Source organism: Taeniopygia guttata, chromosome Z, assembly GCF_048771995.1.
Source record: "Taeniopygia guttata chromosome Z, bTaeGut7.mat, whole genome shotgun sequence".
NCBI classification, from domain to species: domain Eukaryota; kingdom Metazoa; phylum Chordata; class Aves; order Passeriformes; family Estrildidae; genus Taeniopygia; species Taeniopygia guttata.
The window spans coordinates 40100095-40120457 of record NC_133063.1 but is presented as its reverse complement, the minus strand read 5'-3'; the positions used below and the strand labels follow the sequence as shown (position 1 = coordinate 40120457).

The window sequence follows — 20363 nt, the reverse complement described above, 5'->3', positions numbered from 1 at the left end:
AGGGAATTGCCCACTGATTATAACCTTGAATACCCCTGGAGGTCAAGTGTTATTTTCTGGAAAGGTTTTGAATAATCGTTATGATGAATACATTTAAAAATTATGAATCCCATTCACAGATAATCTGCAAATGGAAATAAGTATAAAAATAGTCATTGTGAATATTAATTATAAAATAATCATGCCAAAAAGAAAAGAAGACCTATCCTCAAATGCTGGATTTATTATATTTGAATATTATACTTTGAAAGAGTTCTGATAAATCAGTGTCTCTTTTATTTAGCTTTCTTATTTCATTATCCACTTTGCTCCTAAATCAGCAATATTCTACAGGAAATGACATATATATATATATATATATATATATACATATATATACATACATACATACATACATCTATTTAAAAAAAATGGATGGATGGATGGATGGATGGATGGATGGATGGATGGATGGATGGATGGATGGATGTGTATATATAAACATATATATATTGCAGATGACACCAGAAAACAGAAGAATCATCTAAAATATTGTATCAAAAATAAAAATCATCAAAATATAAGCAGTGAATTTTGAGGAAATGTCAAACCAGTACTAAATGCTTGGCTATAGGATAGTGCCTAAAGCAGCAAGTACAGTGAAGTTGTTCCTGCAAACGGGCAGAGGCACCTTTGGAAACATTTTGAAGATTTCTTGGTTGATATGAAAGATTCCACTCGTGTCCACTTCATATTTCAGTTTCGTTCCCAAGGGAGTATTTTTCTGGGTAGTGAACAGAAAGGATGGGGCGTTGCAACACCTTGACAGAGTAGACCTGTGAAATGAAAAAGAATGAGAGCAAAGAACTCATGACATGATACAGGATTTGCAATTGCTGTTACTCCTAACAAGGTATTTTTCACCAAAAATAAATTCTTTTAGCTCTAAGATGGGTAAAATGGTGGTTTCCTGGATTTTCATTCAGAAAACTTCAGTTTGGTGAAATTTTCTTTGATTGAGAAAACTGTGACAAAACAAAAAGAAAAGAGAGTAAATTAGATACCTGTACTTGACTCTTCTAGGCTGTGGGGAATTCATGTGCAAATTCTGCCCTGCTCTAGCCCCAGAGATCAGCTTCTGCCTCCAATATCTTGGCAAAACCACCTTAGTGAATTGTTCCTCTCTACCTTAGAGGTCTGAAACATTTTATGAATTATATACTCTTCACTGGAAATGTAGGGGTTAAAGAGTCCCTCTGGAGCTGTGGAAATATGGCGGGGCAGTATTTAAACACAGTAATTCCCCAAAGATACTGCCCCACTGGACAGACTGCTGTGGAGTACAGCACACTTTGACTACAACAAAAAAACCTTCAAAGATCTTAGTTTTGCCCTTGGCCTTGCACATGTGTGCATCAGAAAGGTGACGTGGCCCCGACAGACTAGTGCGAGGCAAACTGGTCTTGCCTAAAACTCCAAAATATCAAATTACCAAAATTTTCTTTGTCCCTCAAACAAAATGGAATAAATTCCAGTGCAAATAAGAACTGCATAAAATCCTGAAGATGGGATTCAGAGTGAGAGAGAAAAAACGTGAAATGTAAATGGGAAAAGCAGCTTTGTGAATAAGATTCCCTTTCCCACCACCCATCCTGCCCTGGATGCTTTTCTCCTTTTACTGGCGGTACTGAAAGCCCTGACTTCTGCTCACCCTTATTCCAGAGATGGTTTATCTCTCAGTCAATGCGTTTCATACCTTTAGTGAAAAATACATATCATGGCAAACATATAAGCATGAAGACAAAGCCAGATGGCTCTCAAATAACCCATATTAAATGCCTTGCTTCTGGGGTGTGTGGCCTCATGTTTTAAGTTGGAAGAATAAGCCTGTCTTCTTTATGGGCTTTATTACAAGCACCAGAAAGCAAAAAGAGGATTATGCAAACATTTCAGTGATGTCCAATTACTCTCATATACTTGACTCATGCAGGATGGCACAAAATGATCGTCAGATCAAGGCAACAAATGAGACTGGAAAAGTCAATTAACAATGTCTAACAGCAAAAATAATTACAAACAGATAGTGGAATTGAATTGTTATAGCTGGGATATAAGAAAAACCTCTTCATTAGCTGCTCCTTACAGCATTGAAAGAGATGTTTTTCCTTAATGTCCAGCTGGTTTTCCAGAGCCACAGTCCTTTTTGTGAATGCTTGATATCTGATGGAAGAAGACTCTCAAGGAAACTGCTTTCCCTAATCTCTAGATACAAACTTTATTGTGATTTTTGACCTTTATCCCTCTCTGCTGCTCAAGTAGCTGCCATTTAAATCTGCTAGATTCTCCCCATCTCATATGATGAGACTGGACTGGCAAAGCTCAAAATCCCACAGCTCAGAGGGTTTGACATTTCATTCTCCTCCTAAACAACCCTGAATCTCAGAGACCTTGTTTTGCTTTGAAGGGAGACCAGCTTCCCCATAAACTCACACACTGATGTCTCTGCCCCACTGAACACAGATGAAACAGGCTTTGGCCTTTTTTTTTTTTCTTTTTAATTGCAGACACTACTGTTGCTCCTGAAACCAGTTGACAAAGATTATGTTTATATCTGGGTGCCAATGAGGGTTCCTGGAGCAGTGATATATCAGTCAGGCAGGTAGAAGCAGTGACAGGAGTCTTTAATCTCTTTTTTTTCTCTCAGTGCACAGGGTGGAGAGGGGTTCTTTGTTTAATGTGCTGGTGCTGGTGGCCTGAGATAGATTGATGGTCCTCCTGGTGGTCTTTGGGAAGTCCTTTCTCATTGCTCCCACCTCTGTTCTGGCTGCCAAACCTCAGAGGGCTCCTTTCCATAGCTCAAAGTGGTGCTTTCTCTCTGGGCACAATCATTACCCCTCTCACTCCAGCTGTTTTTAAAATAATGAGCTGTAATCCTGAGGGACTCTTCTCTTCAAAACAGGCTCTGATAATCGCCTATCAAGTAATTTCCAGGAAAAATACAAGAGGAGGGAGGGGAGGGGAGGGGAGGGAAGGGGAGGGGAGGGGAGGGGAGGGGAGGGGAGGGGAGGGGAGGGGAGGGGAGGGGAGGGGAGGGGAGGGGAGGGGAGGGGAGGGGAGGGGAGGGGAGGGGAGGGGAGGGGAGGGGAGGGGAGGGGAGGGGAGGGGAGGGGAGGGGAGGGGAGGGGAGGGGAGGGGAGGGGAGGGGAGGGGAGGGGAGGAGTTTTTAGTTTGTTTTCTCAAAACCTACTCAAATATGGCACTGGAATATATCAATATATAACATTCAAAAACTGGTTTGGCTTCAATCTACTGTTGCCTTCACAAGGCCAGTTTCAAAAGCTGTATCTTGAGAGAAGCTACACAAAGAAAGACAGAACACTATAGAAATTAACAGATCTCTGAGTCTCTGAAGACCAGAAAAAAAACAGTAGATAATCTGTGTGTAATAGCTAAGAAGCCATTAAAAAACAAACAAACAAGCAAACAAACAACAACCAGAGAAAGTCATAACCAAAGTCTGATAGTACCTACAACACCCAGAAGAAATCAAGTTTGAGCACTTTGTAGGCTAAATTTGCATTATCACCAGTGATATTACCATTCCAAGCCAGAGACTTAGGCTGACATGTTAAGTGCAGATATTAAATATCGTCTCCATCTTCACTGGTGCCCAAATAACACCTGGAAGTCTTTCCCGCACCATATTCCTTGACTTTCCTGGAAGACTGTTCCACATGCCAGAAATCTTGTTGCTGAATTGTTTTTTTCTTGATAGTAGGGGGAAAATCCACATTTATTCAAAAGGATGGTACTCCAAATGTTGTCATGCTTACTCTTGCTATCCATATGAAATTTTGATCTCTGAAGAAAGCTAAACTCAAACAAAAGTAAATTTTACTCAGTCTCATTAATGTGAGACATTCTTACTTGAATAAATTGGCTTCTGTGACATTCATCTCCCATTTGCACATCTGTAGGCTCTTCCATCTGTCAAACAATTCAGTTTGTTTCACCCTAAAATATAAAAAAGAAAAAAAAAATTAAATTTATTACAAAGGCTTCATTTCCTAAAATTGCTGCAGAAAGAATATCATGCAAATTGATGGGACAAATCAGCCAGTCTAGACAGTAAAAAATTTATAATTTTTCTTCCTTTTCCTGCTCAGACATAGCCACTCTAAGCTCTATGCAGGCAAGAATTGATGTTTGGGACTGATTTCTTCTCCCTGATAGGCTTTCTCTGGTTTTTTCAGGATAAAAAATGCAATATTGAGGAAGAAGCATCTACTCTACCAAAATCTGCTGGGAAGCAAACGGGTCTTGATCATCTGGGCTTTGGGAAAAAGATGCATCCATGAGAAGGGCTCCAGAGGGGGGTATTGGAAAAGGGGATTAATTTGGCCAACTAAGGCTGATTTTAGGTTAGGTCAATGTAATCTGTGAGATCCTACAGCACAACACCATAGGTAAATTTATTTTATGAATAATTTATAAGCTCACGTGTAAGGATAAGAGTCTGTGATGCTAAGAGGAAATGAAAAGCCCTTTAAATAAGGATCTCTACCTCTTCCTCTGCTAATCAATAGACCTGTAGTCACATTAAGAAAAAAAAAAAAACCACAAACCACTCCTATTTCAATTAGGCTGATACAGGATGACTCATTTTTTGGTGATATCACCAATTCCAAGAACTTCCACACTGAAGTTCTCACATATTCTTGTGCATTTGGACAACAGAGATAATTAAGGCTTTGCAAATATCTAGAGGTAGGAAGCAACTGTATAATCTGGCTAAGAAATTTGGAAGTCTGTGATTTCTGCTAGATTGATTGGTCTTAATGAGTTCTTTTCAGGCTTGACGGCTTTTAATGTTTGAATAAAGCATAGACTTTTAAGATAATTATATATCTAATACGAGTAGAACCAAGCATTTCCCAGGCTGAGGAAGTTGCTGGGAAGAATTAGGTCATATTGTACTTTCTGTAGCCCACCAGAACACATTAACTTGGAAATCTTCCATTACCATAAGGGCTGACTTGGGAAACATAGCAGATTTGAATCAAGAACATCAGAAGAGACCAGCAGAGTAAAAGAGCTTAAAGTCAAATGGCATCTACCATAGAATTTAGGGTAACTCGTATCTAACTGAGCAGGACTCCACTACCTTCCTTGGGCCACTGGGTAAGATGAAATAAAACGAGGAATTCTCTGTGTCCTCTGTAAGTATGCAGAAAGAAAAAGAGCAATTCAGAACTCCCCATCTTCAGCAGAACATTGGAGAAGTGTGACATTCTCACTCCTCCTATTTATTTTTAAGCGCAGCGAGTCAGCAAGCAGTGCTGAGTATGTTACTCGTGTATCCTTCATCCAGTGCAGGAGGCAAGGACATAACCTACATTTTGCTGTGCACAAAGTCAGTGAGGCAGGCATGCTCAGATTCGTGCAGACCTGGAGCAACAAACTGTATTTTCTGTAGCCCTGGCTAATTAATGTTATGCATGTGTGGAGCTGCACTTTTTCCCAGGGCACTTTGCAGACCCTGTGCATTGCTTGTAATGTTACTAAACCACTGGCTTTAGATGTGGTGAGGGATTAGGCATAATCTAAGCACCTAAACTCAGCAAAATGCTGAAAATGCAAAAAGGCAACACTAAAATCACCCAGCTGTGCACTGCCATACTGGCAAACTCACTTTTTTCACCCAATTCCTTCACTGTGGCTTCATATATACATGTCATTTAACTAATTGGTTTCCTGACATACAAAATGCACCACAAAACACAATTTAGAGATATTTTATTGTTTCCCAGAATAATATTTTCTTACCTTTTCACTGAGGGGTTTTGAGTTGTGAAAATCTCTGCTGTTTGTAGAGGTCAGAAATACAAATGGGCTCAGAAAATATCTAAACAAATAAATATAAAGGTCTATTGTCCACTCTGATTATTCTAGTCTGGACTCCTTCTACAAGTCCACAAGTCCCTATGCCAGTATTTATTATCAGGAAGGGCTGAGAATTTTCTTCCTTACTCAGCCTTCACTACTGGCCACGGTCAATGAAAGAGCCTTAAGCTAGACATTTGCATGAGTCAGTCTGGATGCTCTTACTCTTTAATTACTGGAAACATGATATTACAGGCACTGTGTTGAAATCTCAGCAATAATTCTAGGCCTGACCAAAATGCCTCAATGTATGGGAAAAGCTTCCATGTTCTGTAAATAGATATCAGATCAAATTCAAACACTGCTTGCACAGGTAAGAGAAGGCTAGAGACTCCTTCTAAGATCTTGTTGATGTCATTTCTTGAGCCTTGCACCTTTTGACAGTGTCATTTTAAGATACAATTCCGTCCTGCCTCAGAAGTAACACTTTTAGCAATGCTTTTATTGCTAAGTACTTGCACTTTTTACATTTAGTTCATACTTACATTGATAAGACCTTCACCTCAATGATGTCCTGCCTTAATTCCAGGCATTTTGTAGAGTTGTATTCCAAAGGTCCTTCATAAAACTCAAAATACCTGAGGAAGGACAAGAAAATATATAAAAAATAAGGTTTAGGCTAGAATAATTGTTGTGCACATCAACAGAATTTTGCTGACAGTTGTCATTTAGGATTTTTGCCTAACTTGAGGCTGCACTGCTTGGTCCATAGGCAGCTTGTTACTCCACAGGAAAGCACAGATGTCCCTGCTGGTCCTAGAACAGTCTCCCATGCCAAGTTTGTCCATTCCTACAGTTCACCTATCTTGCAGCAATAGCAAGGACCAGCTACCTTTTCCAGCAGTCAGCACTTGGCAGCAGGAACTAAAAGTCAGGGCAAAAGCACTGATCATTTAAGGAACACTGTTCCCATCTTTTGGGTGCCTGACTGTGCTGGGTTGGAAAAAACAGTACCATAAAAATGCTAGAAGTTGTATTCCATCTGTGGAGCCTATTCCATAGTGCCTGAGCAACTGAGCTTTTCATTGGGATTTACTCTTTTGACTGTTTGGAGGGGAATGGAAACAGGGATTATATTATAGAAAAAAAAAATTGAGAACAAAAGGATTTGAATGCTCAGACACAGCACAAATAAGAGTGATATTCTTAATTAAAACATAGACATAAATATTTACTTTATTGGCTAATTTCTTTACCTTTACTGGGCTGAAGGGGAAGAAAACGGTAGCTACTCATACTCAGGGAAAAGAAAAAGCCCAGGCTGACAAGTAAACTCAATGAGTCTGTATTGAAATGAAAAGACGTAGGCCTTAAACCAAGCTCTGCATCAGTTTCATTCCTAATCTTTAGAAGTCTCTATTAAAACCTAGTTCCAAAGACTTGCACATACCCATGAAGCACTTGAGAGGACAATGAAAAACTAAGAGATTATCACCTCGAGGAATAGGTATTATGAACCTAAGGCTAGAGAAAGTTCTTTCGATGGATCCTTCAAAATCCTGGAATTCATGAGGTAGTTACTCTAAGAACTCAATTTTTGAATCTTCAATGGCAAATACAAAGATAAGATTTGTGGAAAAGCTTCATTCAAGACATCACTGGAAATGTAATATTTGAGGGTTTTGTCATTGCAAAATAATATCAAAATTCAAGTTTGACCTGAGTGTAACTGAAACAAGTCCAAGAACCTCCCAAAGGAATTTGGTTTCAACTGGGAATGTTTCTGTCCGGTCAAGTGCTGCTTTAGGAAGTGTCTCCTTCACCTCTCCCTGAGGTTTTCACCACTCAGCTTTGTCAAACCCCAAACCAAACATTTATGAGATCCAGTGAGAGGCACAAACTTTGAGACTGAAAAGAGAAAGCCCATACTTAAAAAGGGGGCAGGAGGAGAACAAAAAACTCCTAATAAAGAAGTCAGAAAATCCCAATAGCTCATCTTAAAAAAATGTGGCTATTTGTAAATGTGTTTGTACAGCCTTCAGGGCAAAAAACATGTATTTTTATAGGTTTTGTAGAGGAAAATAGGTAGTTAAAGTATTCCAAAATCAGTGAGAAGGCTATGAAAAGACTTCCTCAGCCTGCTGAAGGGACACCTAACATAAATTTACATCTGGATTCTCACCAAAAGGCTCGCACTCTCCTTCAAGCTGAATTATTCACCTGGACATTCAGCATTTACTAAGGAATAGCTGAAATCCCCTGTCCTGGCACTTGTCCCATGTGCTTGTCTTGTTGAGCTGGAGCTGAACAATGTGTGAAAGAGGCTTCAACTGGATTTGGATTAAGAGCCCACCTGCTTGCAGCAGGCTAAAGCCCTTTGTGGCTGTACTCCAGGTAACTTCCCCAAACTAAACCAAAATCTATCTTTAGACAGCACCATAGAATTTCTTACTGGTCACAGAATTTTCCAGGGCTGAAGGAGTACTCTCTAGCTACCAGTACAGACAACATTTTAATCCTCTGAAATAATAGTTTTTCTGACTGTCTTTTGCAGAATTAGTCCTTTTCTTTGGTTCTTTGAGTGGGACAAAGCTGGCACCCTGGATGTGCATGTTCTACACAGTAGTTAGGGGCGGATACACACCCCCACACAACATTCAGCACCTTACACACCCCTCCTGCTTGGGTGTGCAGGAGTGAGCAACGCCTATCAGCCTCATCCTCACCTGTCACCTAACACTTCATTTCAGTACCTTGAATGTGCCTTATGACAGATAAGAAGGACAAAAAATATAGATTACCATTTATTTTTATCTTTCCTGTGCACTTCTGGCTGCACTGCTAGGTTAGAGAGCAGCAGCTCAGATGTTGAACAGCACATGCTGTCACGCGGGAACATCATAGCACAGGAAAGCTGCCTTCAGCCTGTGGCATTGGAGTCAAAGATGTCATTCTATGAAACGGAGATGAAATTTCCTGTGCCCCAGCCTTTCCCTTTGATCATTGCCTGTTTACTCAATCCACAAACTAAAAACAGAAATGAAAAAGGATGTGTTACCACAGCAGCAGAAGGTTAAGGAGGAAAGGACTGGGTCAAAAATAAACCACTTCTGACTCTGAAAGGAAATCAATCCATGATGTAACACTGCATTTCTAGCAGAGCTATTCCATGAGCCCATAGATTGAAAAAGCATAGGACTGTCCTGCAAGTCTAACTCTCACAACAGCTTCAGCTTTCCCAACAGAGCCACTGGGAGCATTGAATTCACCATTTACTAACCCATGGAACTGAAGAGGGAGGATCCATGGGATGGGCTGGATAACACATTGCTGTTGGGATATGTGCAGCAAAGGCAGGGGACACCAATGGCAGTGTCATTCTGCACAGAGAGAGGAGAAAATGTTGCTGGCCATGGAGTCAGTTAGACTGAAGTGAGCTCAGTGATCCAAGCTATTGAATAAACATCCTTTGGGCTGTCCTTCATCAGCCTGAACCTCACTGCAGCAGAACCTCACAGCCAGCCACTGAACCTTCCTTACACGTGCTGCTACAGATGCTGCTGCATGTCGGCTGCACGAATGGTGGTGCTGCAACAGCATTAGGAATTTTTCAAGACAGTGGCTGGTCAATAAACTCAGGAAAAAAGGGTTCTTTTCTTTCTCCCAGGAGTGTTCATGCTATTTATTTCCTTCACAGTGATTCTTCCTGCTGCAAATATTAGCAGAGGCTGTTCCCTGGAGCACTGGACAACCTCTTCCCACAGAAGTGCTTTCCTAGAATGCAGCTTTTGCAAAACACCAGGCCCTAGCACAACGAGCTTGGGTTCCCTTAACTTCCAGAGATGTCCTTTAAACTCACGTCCTCCTCTTGCAAGGGTCTGGTCCTGTGGGAATGTTTGGTGATCAGACCCCCACACTTTCCCAGAGGAAGCATCAGTCTCACCCACTCCCTGGTCTCTGAGAGCTCTTCCTGCCTATTAACTCCCACTCTAAAACATGTAATTCCCTGTGAACAACGATGCATTTGCCTGTCAGAAAGTTTAATTAGCACAAATGGAAACTGTCCTCTCAATCATCCTCCTCAGTCTGATCTCCAGCTAAGAAATAAGGATGTAGTACAGTTTATTTTGATTTACATTCTGGATTAGCGAAAAGTGACAAATCTGACTATACTACTTACTCCTTTTGCTGCAGAAAAGGTCTGTGTTTTGGCTTTACAAGAATGACAGTCAAGTTTTTTTCTCCATAAAACAGAGTTGATCTCTCACTGCCATAATGTCCTCTCCCTGCATTTTTCCACTTCCCCTGATGAAACATAAATAAATTCTATCCCTTTAAAGGTCACAAGTCTACAGGAAAACCAATACAAAAATTCATGATTCTTTACCTTAAGAACACAACTGCAAATGAATTACAACAAACAGCTCAGTTGTATGTAGGATTATGCTTTCCCAGGGCACTGGGCACTACACACCACTCACTGCTCTGTGTCCACTCATGTCAATCGTAGCTTTCAAACCTACAAGACTTTTCCAGGATCAAATTCTGTGCCTGAACACCACACAAGCTGCAAGTGCTCAGAGGGCACTGTTTTTTACAGCTCACTGCACTCACTACCCAGAAATTAGATGCTGTTCACGCTGTAATTTTCCATTTTTGACTGACTGAAGCTGTCTTCTTTTCTAACCTTCACATCCCCCATTGCAACCTCACCTCCAGCTGAGCTGCCTTCTGAGCTTGCTAGTGAGAGACACATTTGGTTTCTCACTACATCAGCTAACACAGATCCTTGATCATCTGCAGTTGGGCTGCTCCTGCTTTGATCAGAAGTAAGCTTTTCTTGATCACTGCACAAATTAAAAAGCATGAGACTTCAATCCTGCCTTCAAGTGACGCTTGGGTTGAGACACTGATTTGTCTGATGTATCGAACAAATGTTTAAAAGTGTAATTTACTGCAGTTGTCAGGCATCTTTTAAGCAGGATCATTTTCTGAAGCTGCCTTCCCATTCATTCTGCTTGCTCCTGAGGCGCCAGTTCTTGACGCTGTTTGCAGGAAGGCTGCGGCAAGACCGCAGAGCATCGCAGGAAGGATTCCACCTACCCTGCAGGAAAAACAAAGATCTTTCCAAAAATATACATTATCCAGTGACTAAGAAATGAGAATAAATGAACCAAGCCCTGCAGGCTTCTACTAAATGCTTATTAAGAGTGCTGTCCAATTAGCAGTGCCTGCACTCATCAGTATGGGCAAATCCATGGCCAACCTCAGGTCGAGATTCACCTCCCTTACTCAGGAAGGTTCCAACTGTGCCAGAGCACATTCCCCAAAGCACAGGGGACTCACATCATCTGGCAAGGCCTGCATGGAACCTTCAGGTCCCTGGAGCAAAAACACTGCTGTGGTGGAGCCTATCACAGCTCTAGAGGCCCTGGACAATCCATCCGGAATAGAACACAGTAGGTGTTGACTTAGTCAGGGCCCATTGTGAGAGACCAAATCCCTCTGGCCTTTGCTTCTCTTAAAGCTTCTATGTGACAACATCAAAACCCACAAGATTTGGTCAAAATGTTTAAGGGCTTTACATCAGTTCGGGGGTTCTTCTCCCTTAAGAAAACCATCCTACCACTTTGTATGGTCTGTCCTTCCAAGATTATTTTGTCCCATTGGGAAGCCTCTTTACCTGTTCAGCAGGTAAAGAAGCTGATGTAGATGTGTCAAGGGAAGCGGGAATCTTTGATGCTCTTAGACTAATTTAAACTTCACCAAGACCATGGCACAAAAAAAAAAAAAAAAAAAAAAAAGAAAAATCACTTTGCTGCTTGTGCTGTTTCTGCTGTTTGAGAGCCTGAACTGACTTGTCCACAACAGGATGGTGCTTGAGAGGTTGAACTGAGAGAGGAAGAGCTGTGGGCTCAACAGAGAAGACTAGAGAAGCAACAGACTTCTTTTGCAAAGCTTGAATGTTTCCTACAGCTTGAGAAAACTATTTGACCATCTCATTCTTGGGGACAGCAAATATTAAAAAGACAGTTCATATCCCTCCTGTCTACCATGTGCTGATGACAATGTCACCAGCAATAAGTGGTTTAAATCTTGTAGCATCTTCATCTCTAATGCTGGTAGATGCATTAGATGTCTAACTGATCATGAACTTTTAGTATGTGTCTGTAGCTGGGAGCAAAATATGCCACTATGGGCTGTGTCATGTAAAAAAGTTAAAATATAAGCAAGAGAAAATGGTCATTTATCTCTGTATGCATCATGTAGTAATAGCTCTGCTAAATCACTGCATGCACTTCTGACATTTCATCTTCAGAGGTTTGAGACACTGGTGAGAGTTACAAAAAGACCTGTAGAAATTTTCTGGATTCTGAAATATTATGAGAGGTGTGTGAAGCTTAATCTAAACATATTGTGACTGAATAAGGAGATACTGCACCAGGAAGCATTACTGGTGGCAGGAAGGTTTTCAGTACAGTATAGTAGGGAAAAACAGTATTCAATGCCTGGAAGCTAAAGATACAAATGGCATCTTTAGTTCAAGATTGGCTGTCTTTCTAGAAGAATCAGAGTAACTAAAAATTCAGGGTCTAGAATTCTTGTACAGGGGCTCAAGTTTTCCAAGAGATTCTGGTAGCTGATGTTAAAAGCTATTGATTCATGAACCCACTGATCATTCACTTAGGATATTTGATGTGTTTGGTCTTACAGAGTTATAAGCTTTTCTGGGATTTGATAATAGATGGTGTTAGATGGGTCCATCCATCAAGACAAGGATCAAGGTATTGTGCCTGTTTTCCAAGTTAAAATTTTTGCTTTCAAAAAACCAAAACCGCTTCCATGGAGCAGTCCTAAATTCCTAAATTTGATCTTCTTCTTCAGAGGACTGGCTTTTATATTTCTGTCCTTTGAAGGTTGCTCATGGATAGCTCACTGAACATCCACAGAAAAGTGGAACGTGCACAAATTTTTTCCCTCAGAAGTGCTCCTTTTCTGGGTTTTTTTAACCTGGTCCCATGACTCCACAGGTATCTTACATATCTGTGCAGTCAAGATGATGGTTGTGATGCCCTGAGGATATATTTTTCATCACAACTATGGAAGCTCCTGGCAAACTGTCACTGGCTCCTCACTCCCATTCTTATTATGGTCTCCCATCTCCAAGTCTCCACACACAGATCACTTGGAATTGCTTGGAATTGCAGGCTCTGCTGCTCATTACCTCATTAGCAATATGAATTGACTAAACATCCACTCCTGCCAAAGGCACGCTATTCCCTTCCCATCTGTCCACTGGTTTGGGACATAAGCCTTCCCACGGTTTCAGCCTAGCACAGCACCAGAGTAAGTTGCAAAACACAGCTCCACTGCAGCAGTCATGGGTGTAGCAGGAGGAGCTCCAACAGAAAAAGCCCTAAATGGCACAGCAAAGTCCAGGCTGCCTCTTGCTTCTCCCTGGAGATCAGCCCACCTTGCAGTCCATCAACACCACCGCCCCCTGTACTTCCCAGGTCCTCTCTGAACCAGACTGACACCCATCTTCATTTAGAGGTTTCCCCACTTTGCAGCATGTGAATGATTTATTGGAGGCTATATTGAATTTGAGTTTCAGGGACATGTTGGTGCTTCTTGTCTGTTGCTGTATCAAACCAATGCTGTCTCCTGACAAGCAGCAGTGGAGTATGCTGCAGGAAGCCCTATTTTCCTAATTTCATTTCAAGACTCTCAGATTTTTAATAAACTGCTGCTTGGATGTTTTAATCCAGCCCTTTCCCATTCACTCTGACTGAAATAATCTGCTATGTTGTTATCCTTATGACCACCCACCTAGAAGATAATAGCAAAATTCATGACAACCCTTATACACCAATGACATCTTAAAACCCACATTTTAGCTTATTTCAAGAAACTGCCTTATTTTTTTTCTTATTTTTAGATTTCAGGATCCTTGTATGAGGAACTCAGCAATATGACTTAAGCAAAATCCTAAGCCCTTACATTTACTCTTGTAAAGCATGTATTTGATAAATCAAATTGATTTAACTTTTTATTTTGTAGCTAATGGGGACAAAGTTTCAGATTTTTCATACTAGAGAATTCAGTGCACAAACTGACAGGCCTAAACTATGATCTCCTCTCACCCACCAAAGGCTTCTGTGGTCTCATCACAAAAGCTCTACATTGAACCTTATCTGCAGCTCCAGTAGACTGAAGAGAACACCATAAACCAACACATATGGCAGATAAGTCATCCTGTCATTAAGGCAGCTTCTTGCCAGTGAAAAATTATTTAAGCATGATGACTCACAATCCCAGTAAGCTGCAAAACATATTAAAAGGAGAGCAGAAGAATCAGGGCTCTAGGAAGGAGCTGTATCTATCACTTGTCATAACCAGCACTAGATGAAACCCTTTATCTGATTCTCCACAAGGATGCTGTAAGGTTTAACAATGCTTAGCACAAAGTAAAATTCAAAAGATAGAAAGATGAGTAATGGGTGATGCACATGAATCAAAAATAAGCCAATGTTCAACAACTGGTTGTTATTGCATCTGTGTGGGTAGTCCTCCTTTGGTTGAAATCCCTATGGCTTTTGGGGAGCTCCTATGCTACACTTTTACTTCTTGCTAGTAATCACAGTTTCCTTGCTACCTAGAAGGCCTTCAGCAACATAATCTGAATCAAAGTGAAGACTGTAGTGCCCAAAAAGGCCCAGCAAATTGGGATCTGTCAAGTGTCTTCTCAGAGCAGTGTTAGGTGACACAAAGGGGATCCACACTCTTAGTGGATCACTCACCACATACATGACATGAGATTTTATTTCCATGGGCTGCTTCTACACAGTCTGAAGAATTGTCTTAAGCACTGTGGTGAAAACCTGGGTTGGCTGAGTTACCCCAGCCCACCAGAGCTGTCAGAGCAGGGCTCTGTGGGAGAAGTGTGTTTGACCTCAGCCTTAGAGGGCTGGAGCCCCTCTGCTCTGGAGCCAGCCTGGCAGAACTGGGGCTGTTCACCTGCACAAGAGAAGGCTCCAGGGAGAGCTCAGAGCCCCTGCCAGGGCCTGAAGGGGCTCCAGAAGAGCTGCAGAGGGACTGGGGACAAGGCGGGGAGAGACAGGACACGGAATGGCTTCCATTGTCAGAGGGCAGGGACAGATGGGATATTGGGAAGGAATTGCTGGCTGGGAGGGCAGGCAGGCCCTGGCACAGGGTGCCCAGAGAAACTGTGGCTGTTCCTGGATCCCTGGAAGTGTCCAGGACCAGGCTGGATGGGGCTTGGAGCACCCTGGGCTAGTGGAAGTTGTCCCTGCCCATGGCAGGGGGCTGACACTGGATGAGCTTTAAGGTCCCTTCTAAACTATTGTGTGATTCTATCTAAAGAGTGACCCAGTGTTAACTGAAATCACATAACACAATAATATTAATCTCTTTCTTACTTGATCATTTTCATGTCGTGTTTAATCTTCATTGTTCATTGATTTCTCTAAGGCCACTATTCTCATGAAGTTTGGTGACTTGCAATTCCAATGCACTCATTCTTTCAGCATGGTTTTGCTTTGGAAGTCCTTCATTTTCATCTAAAACTTCACTCCTACAGGATGAGTTGTCAGCATCTCTACACCCTGTATTATGTTATGTAATTAAAAGATAAAGAGTAGTTCTAGAATATGTTCAAGCTGATACCACATATTCATGAATAAGCATGTCTCTCTCTATATATATAAATGGTAAAAGTTAATGGAAATCATATTCTTATCTATTTCAATTAATATCTTTAAAGACCAAACCTTTTACAAGAAGGTGATGGCACAGAAAGCTGCAGAGCTATGCAGTGAAAGGTATTCTGTGTGCTTATGCTGACATACAATTAGTTTTGTGCACTTCAGACATCTCTCTGGAGTCCTGTAAATATATACAAATAAAATCAGTCCTGTGAAATGTAGTCTGCAATTTTTCCATTCAGTGGAAATAATTATTCATTAGAGGAAGACTTGTTTTCATTTTATATCACCAGCCTAAAGTTGAGTGTCAGATTAAGACTCTCAGGAGATGTCTGATGACAACACAGTCAGAAAGGTGATCAAATGTAAATAGTAAACTATTTTGACACAGCTCTCCAGTAATCACCACACAGTATCATCTCCACACAGTACTTTTTTTTATTTTCACAGTACTTTTTTTTATTTTCCTATATTCCCAGGTTTCATACAGTAAACAGAAGGATAAATAATATCTGTAATGCACATAGGTGTGAAATATGTTGCAGCTAGACTTATCCCTGACTGAAAAGCTACCAGCTCCACTGACAGTAACAGAGAACCACAGAATGTCCTGAGATGGAAGAGACCCACCAGGATCATCCAGTCCAGCTCCTGCCCTGCACAGACACCCCAGCAATCCCACCCTGGGATCCCTGGCAGTGCTGTTCAGATGCTCCTGGAGCTCTGGCAGCCTCGGGGCCGTGCCCATTCCCTGAGGAGCCAGGGCAGTGAAGACAGAGTCATTGATATATCACATAGCACAGGCTTTGAAATACACTTTTTTCCTTCATTGATATTATAACATTTTCCAGTTTATATCTAGCTTGTGCAGTTTTTTTGAGTAAAAACCACTTGTACCTTGAACCTCTCTGTCTTTGAAGAGGCTGAAGAGACTGAGAGCAGCACTGTGGTTCAGCCCCTCTGACTGTGTCTTTTGTATTCAAAGGTTTTCTTTCCCAGTCATCAAATCAATGATGGTTCAATTGTCTCTGTCAAAGGTGTCTAGACAAGGAAATCTGTATTTGCTTGTTTTCTCATGCCCTCAAGATGATGTGTGTCTTTGTGTCATAGGGAGTTCTTTTATATGCCAAGTGCCTAAACTGAAGACTTTGTAAATACAGACTATGTATGCAGATACTGAAAAGGTAACAAGAGTAGAAGATAGATAGATACACACACCAACACATATACACATGGACACTTTTTTCCCCCTGCTCTAAGTGAAAAACTGCAGTGGAGGTTGGTTGCTCTCATAAAGAACCTTTACAAGACCAACCAGCAGAGCAGCAGGTAGCACTCGTACAGGATCACATTACAGCAAGAGCCTGAACAGGAACTGCAGTATTGCTGTGGTTCAGTGACAGGATGATTTCTGGCAGGTTAGACTCTGCAACTTTTTGAAGCGCTATCAGCTGCACAGCTGCAGTGGTGTATGGTTACAAAATTATGCTTTTTAAAATAAAATGGGCAATTTACCCAGAGTTTTGTTTATACACAAGTCCTAAGTGTAAGGTTCTTTAAACTGTTTTTAGGTTTGTTTTTTTTTTCCAGCTCTTTCTAAGATTTCCCTGCTGCTTATTGAACTTGATGCTACACATGACTCAGCAGTTTTAACTCCTGAAACTGGTGTTCCAGGAAGCAAGCCCAAATATCCACCCTACACCCATGCCTGGATTTGTGCAGATAGCCTGGGATAGCTGTGGAGTTCTTTAGGCACAACTGCTGCCAGTCTTCTGCGTCTGCACATGACCCTGCAGACACCTGAGCCCATGTCAAACTAGGAAGTCCAAAGAGTGCAGCAGCACACCAGTGCTTCTCATGTTGCCAAATACTATAAATAAAGTCTTATCTTGACAGAACACTTTTAACCTGCTAGGCCCTGAAAAGAATTCAAGTCAAACTATGTTTTCATGGAATATATGTTTTATTCTAAAGACCATATTCCCCAGTGTGCTCTGTGTGCACCAATGCTGTAATGTTGGGACATTCTCTGCCAAAGTTCCATTCTACCATACTGCCACACCTTGACACACAACATTGATAGGGAAATGGGAGAGGCCAGGACATAGAAGCCACCCTCCTGCAAACTGCATGGATGCTTAGGGCATAGTCCAGAATGTCTCCAAGGCTTGCAAAGGGGAAAACAGCACAGTGCTTGGACATCCCTGACATCTTCTGTACTATGGGGAGCAGTGCCAAGCTGCCAAAGCACACTGCAGATCTCATTTTTCATACAGCCTGTGCTCATATCTGCGGTTCATACAAGGAGAGAGAGATCTCTACAGCCATTCCCTCGGGTGTTGGTACCTGGTGCCTGTGTCACTGCCACTCTTCATTGCTCCTTCATCCGTGAAATTAAAGGTGCCGGTCCAATTTGCCAATTCCTCTCCATTCTGCCAGCTAAACTGCAGCCCTCTAGCAAGAAAACGAGGCAGTTGATATTTGATATCATTCATTAGGTTAAGTCTATCAGCATGAGTTCTCACGTCCTATTTATTAACATAAAAATGTGACCATGACACATACATCAAAAACAATTAAAAGACACCAAGAACAAGAAGATATGACCTTACTAGGGTAAACAAATAATTTTTACTTCCCACAGACTCTGCAAGTCCTTGGATGAAAACAATACCAGACTCTTCATACAAATTTGAAGTCCTGTAATTATCTGTGCTCATAAACACACATGTATGAGGAGGTAAAAATAAACATAAGGGCAAAAAGCTGGAGACATGGGAAATCATGGGGCTGAAGAAGTAAAAGCTCCAAACTTCAGTTCTACATCTACAGTAGTTGCTAAATGTGGTGGGCACTGGGTCCTTCCTCTGATTTGCTGTCTCTGCTAGCAAAGGATATGTCATTTGATGACCTCTAAAGTCATAATACAGTGCTTATTTTGCCTGTTTGGTAAGATGGCATTTTTTAAAGCCAATGCATAAACACAATCATCACAAGTCCCCGTTTTTCAGACTTTTACAGATTTGTTCCAACCCCCATGATGCCTGCAGTCTTCTGGAAATTACACCAATAGCAGGGTAGAAGCTTAAAAATGCTGGGGAAATATTTGACAACACAAGCCAAAACCCATCCCTTATCTCAGAAGCCAACAAAAAGGGATCTTGTAGATTGTTATTTTTAAACTTCTCTTCTTTAACCCAATTTCATTATTTCAGAAGCCTGGCAAGCTGAGTTGTGAACATTTGGTCCTGCCAATACTGAAAGTTAACTTCCCAGTTGGGCTGTGTGGGGTCAGCCAGGAAGCAATCTGCCAGCATGCTTTGTCCAAAACAAAGGGCATCCAAGACTCTAATAGTTTTGCTGGTCACCAGGCTTATGACAAGGGCTGGTGAATCTCTTTGGCCACATCCGTCCTTTAGTCTAATTGGCATCAATTAGCAGCACAGGGAATTAAGAAGGAACATGGGATGTTAAAATAGGCCCAGGGAAATCACACAAGGTTTGACAAGGCCAAGTGCAAAACCCGTACCTGGGCCAGGGCAGCCCCCAGGATCAACCCAGGCTGGGGATGAGCAGAGGAAGCAGCCCTGGGAGAAGGACCTGGGGGAGCTGTGGGTGAGAGCTGGACCCACCCCAGCCTGAACCCCCCCTGCCCTGGGCTGATCCCCCAGCGTGGGCAGCAGGGCAGGGGGGATTCTGCCCCTCTGCCCCTGTGCTCAGCTGAGACCCCACCTGCAGAGCTGCCCCAGCCCTGGCTCCAGCAGCACAAGGACGTGGAGCTGCTGGAGCCAGTCCAGAGGAGGCCGTGGAGTGGCTGCCAGGGTTGGAGCCCCTCTGCTCTGGAGCCAGCCTGGCAGAGCTGGGGCTGTTCACCTGCACAAGAGAAGGCTCCAGGGAGAGCTCAGAGCCCCTGCCAGGGCCTGAAGGGGCTCCAGAAGAGCTGCAGAGGGACTGGGGACAAGGCAGTGAGGGACAGGACACAGGGAATGGCTTCCACTGCCAGAGGGACAGATGGGATATTGGGAAGGAATTGCTGGCTGGGAGGGCAGGCAGGCCCTGGCACAGGGTGCCCAGAGCAGCTGTGAATGCCCCTAGATCCCTGGCAGTGTTCAAGGCCAGGTTGGACAGGGCTTGAAGCTGCCTTGGCTAGTGGAAGTTGTCCCAGCCCATGGCAGGGGGAGTTGCTGGATGAGATTAAAGTTACTTTCCTGCCCAAACTGCCCTGTGATTCCATGGTTCATATCAAAGTGTGTCTACATTATGCTATAATGGCCATTGAGTGATGCAGTGCTCTGGATTATCAGGCAGCCCCATAACTTGTGTGTTTCTCTGGCAGTTTTCAATCAGATGACCTGCTGAAGGTAAAATTTATGAATATTTATGAATATTTGTGTGAAGAAAACATAAGAAAATTACTTGGACGCCATCACTTTGAGGCTTGTTGAAATAGATGCTTGTGGTTCTCTTCCATATACCATAGTCTTACATTTTTTGCAACACTGTAACTGGTATAGAAACCCAGTTTCTTCAAATATATATCTTTGTAAAAAACATTTAAGTATATGGCCTTAAAAGTATCTTTTAATTGTTAAACGCATCACTGAATGATACACTGGGAGAGAAGCATGGAAAAACCAAGTTGGGATTGCAACTTTTAATAGGATTTGAATTCTCTGTTTGGGACTTTGATATTTGCAAACTGAAATAGAGAGCATTAATCCAGATAAATATCTAGTGTTGGTGTGTCCTCCAAAGGTGAACTCTCCTACAGCATAG

The 20363-nt window shown here is 42.0% G+C and overlaps 1 protein-coding gene across 2 annotated transcripts in view; it reads right to left on the bottom strand.

Annotated features, from left to right (window-relative positions):
- Positions 1 to 20363, bottom strand: part of ST8SIA5 (ST8 alpha-N-acetyl-neuraminide alpha-2,8-sialyltransferase 5) — a 69781-nt gene that overhangs the window by 13825 nt on the left and 35593 nt on the right. The window contains exons 3-6 of one of the 2 annotated variants that reach the window (XM_002195296.7): positions 17934 to 18041; positions 6408 to 6500; positions 3907 to 3993; positions 671 to 815 (exon numbers count right to left, since the gene is read on the bottom strand). In XM_002195296.7, coding sequence (XP_002195332.2) covers positions 671 to 815; positions 3907 to 3993; positions 6408 to 6500; positions 17934 to 18041 — 433 coding nt within the window. The remainder of the gene's footprint in view (positions 1 to 670; positions 816 to 3906; positions 3994 to 6407; positions 6501 to 17933; positions 18042 to 20363) is intronic. The other variant, XM_030258489.4, reaches the window with a different exon arrangement.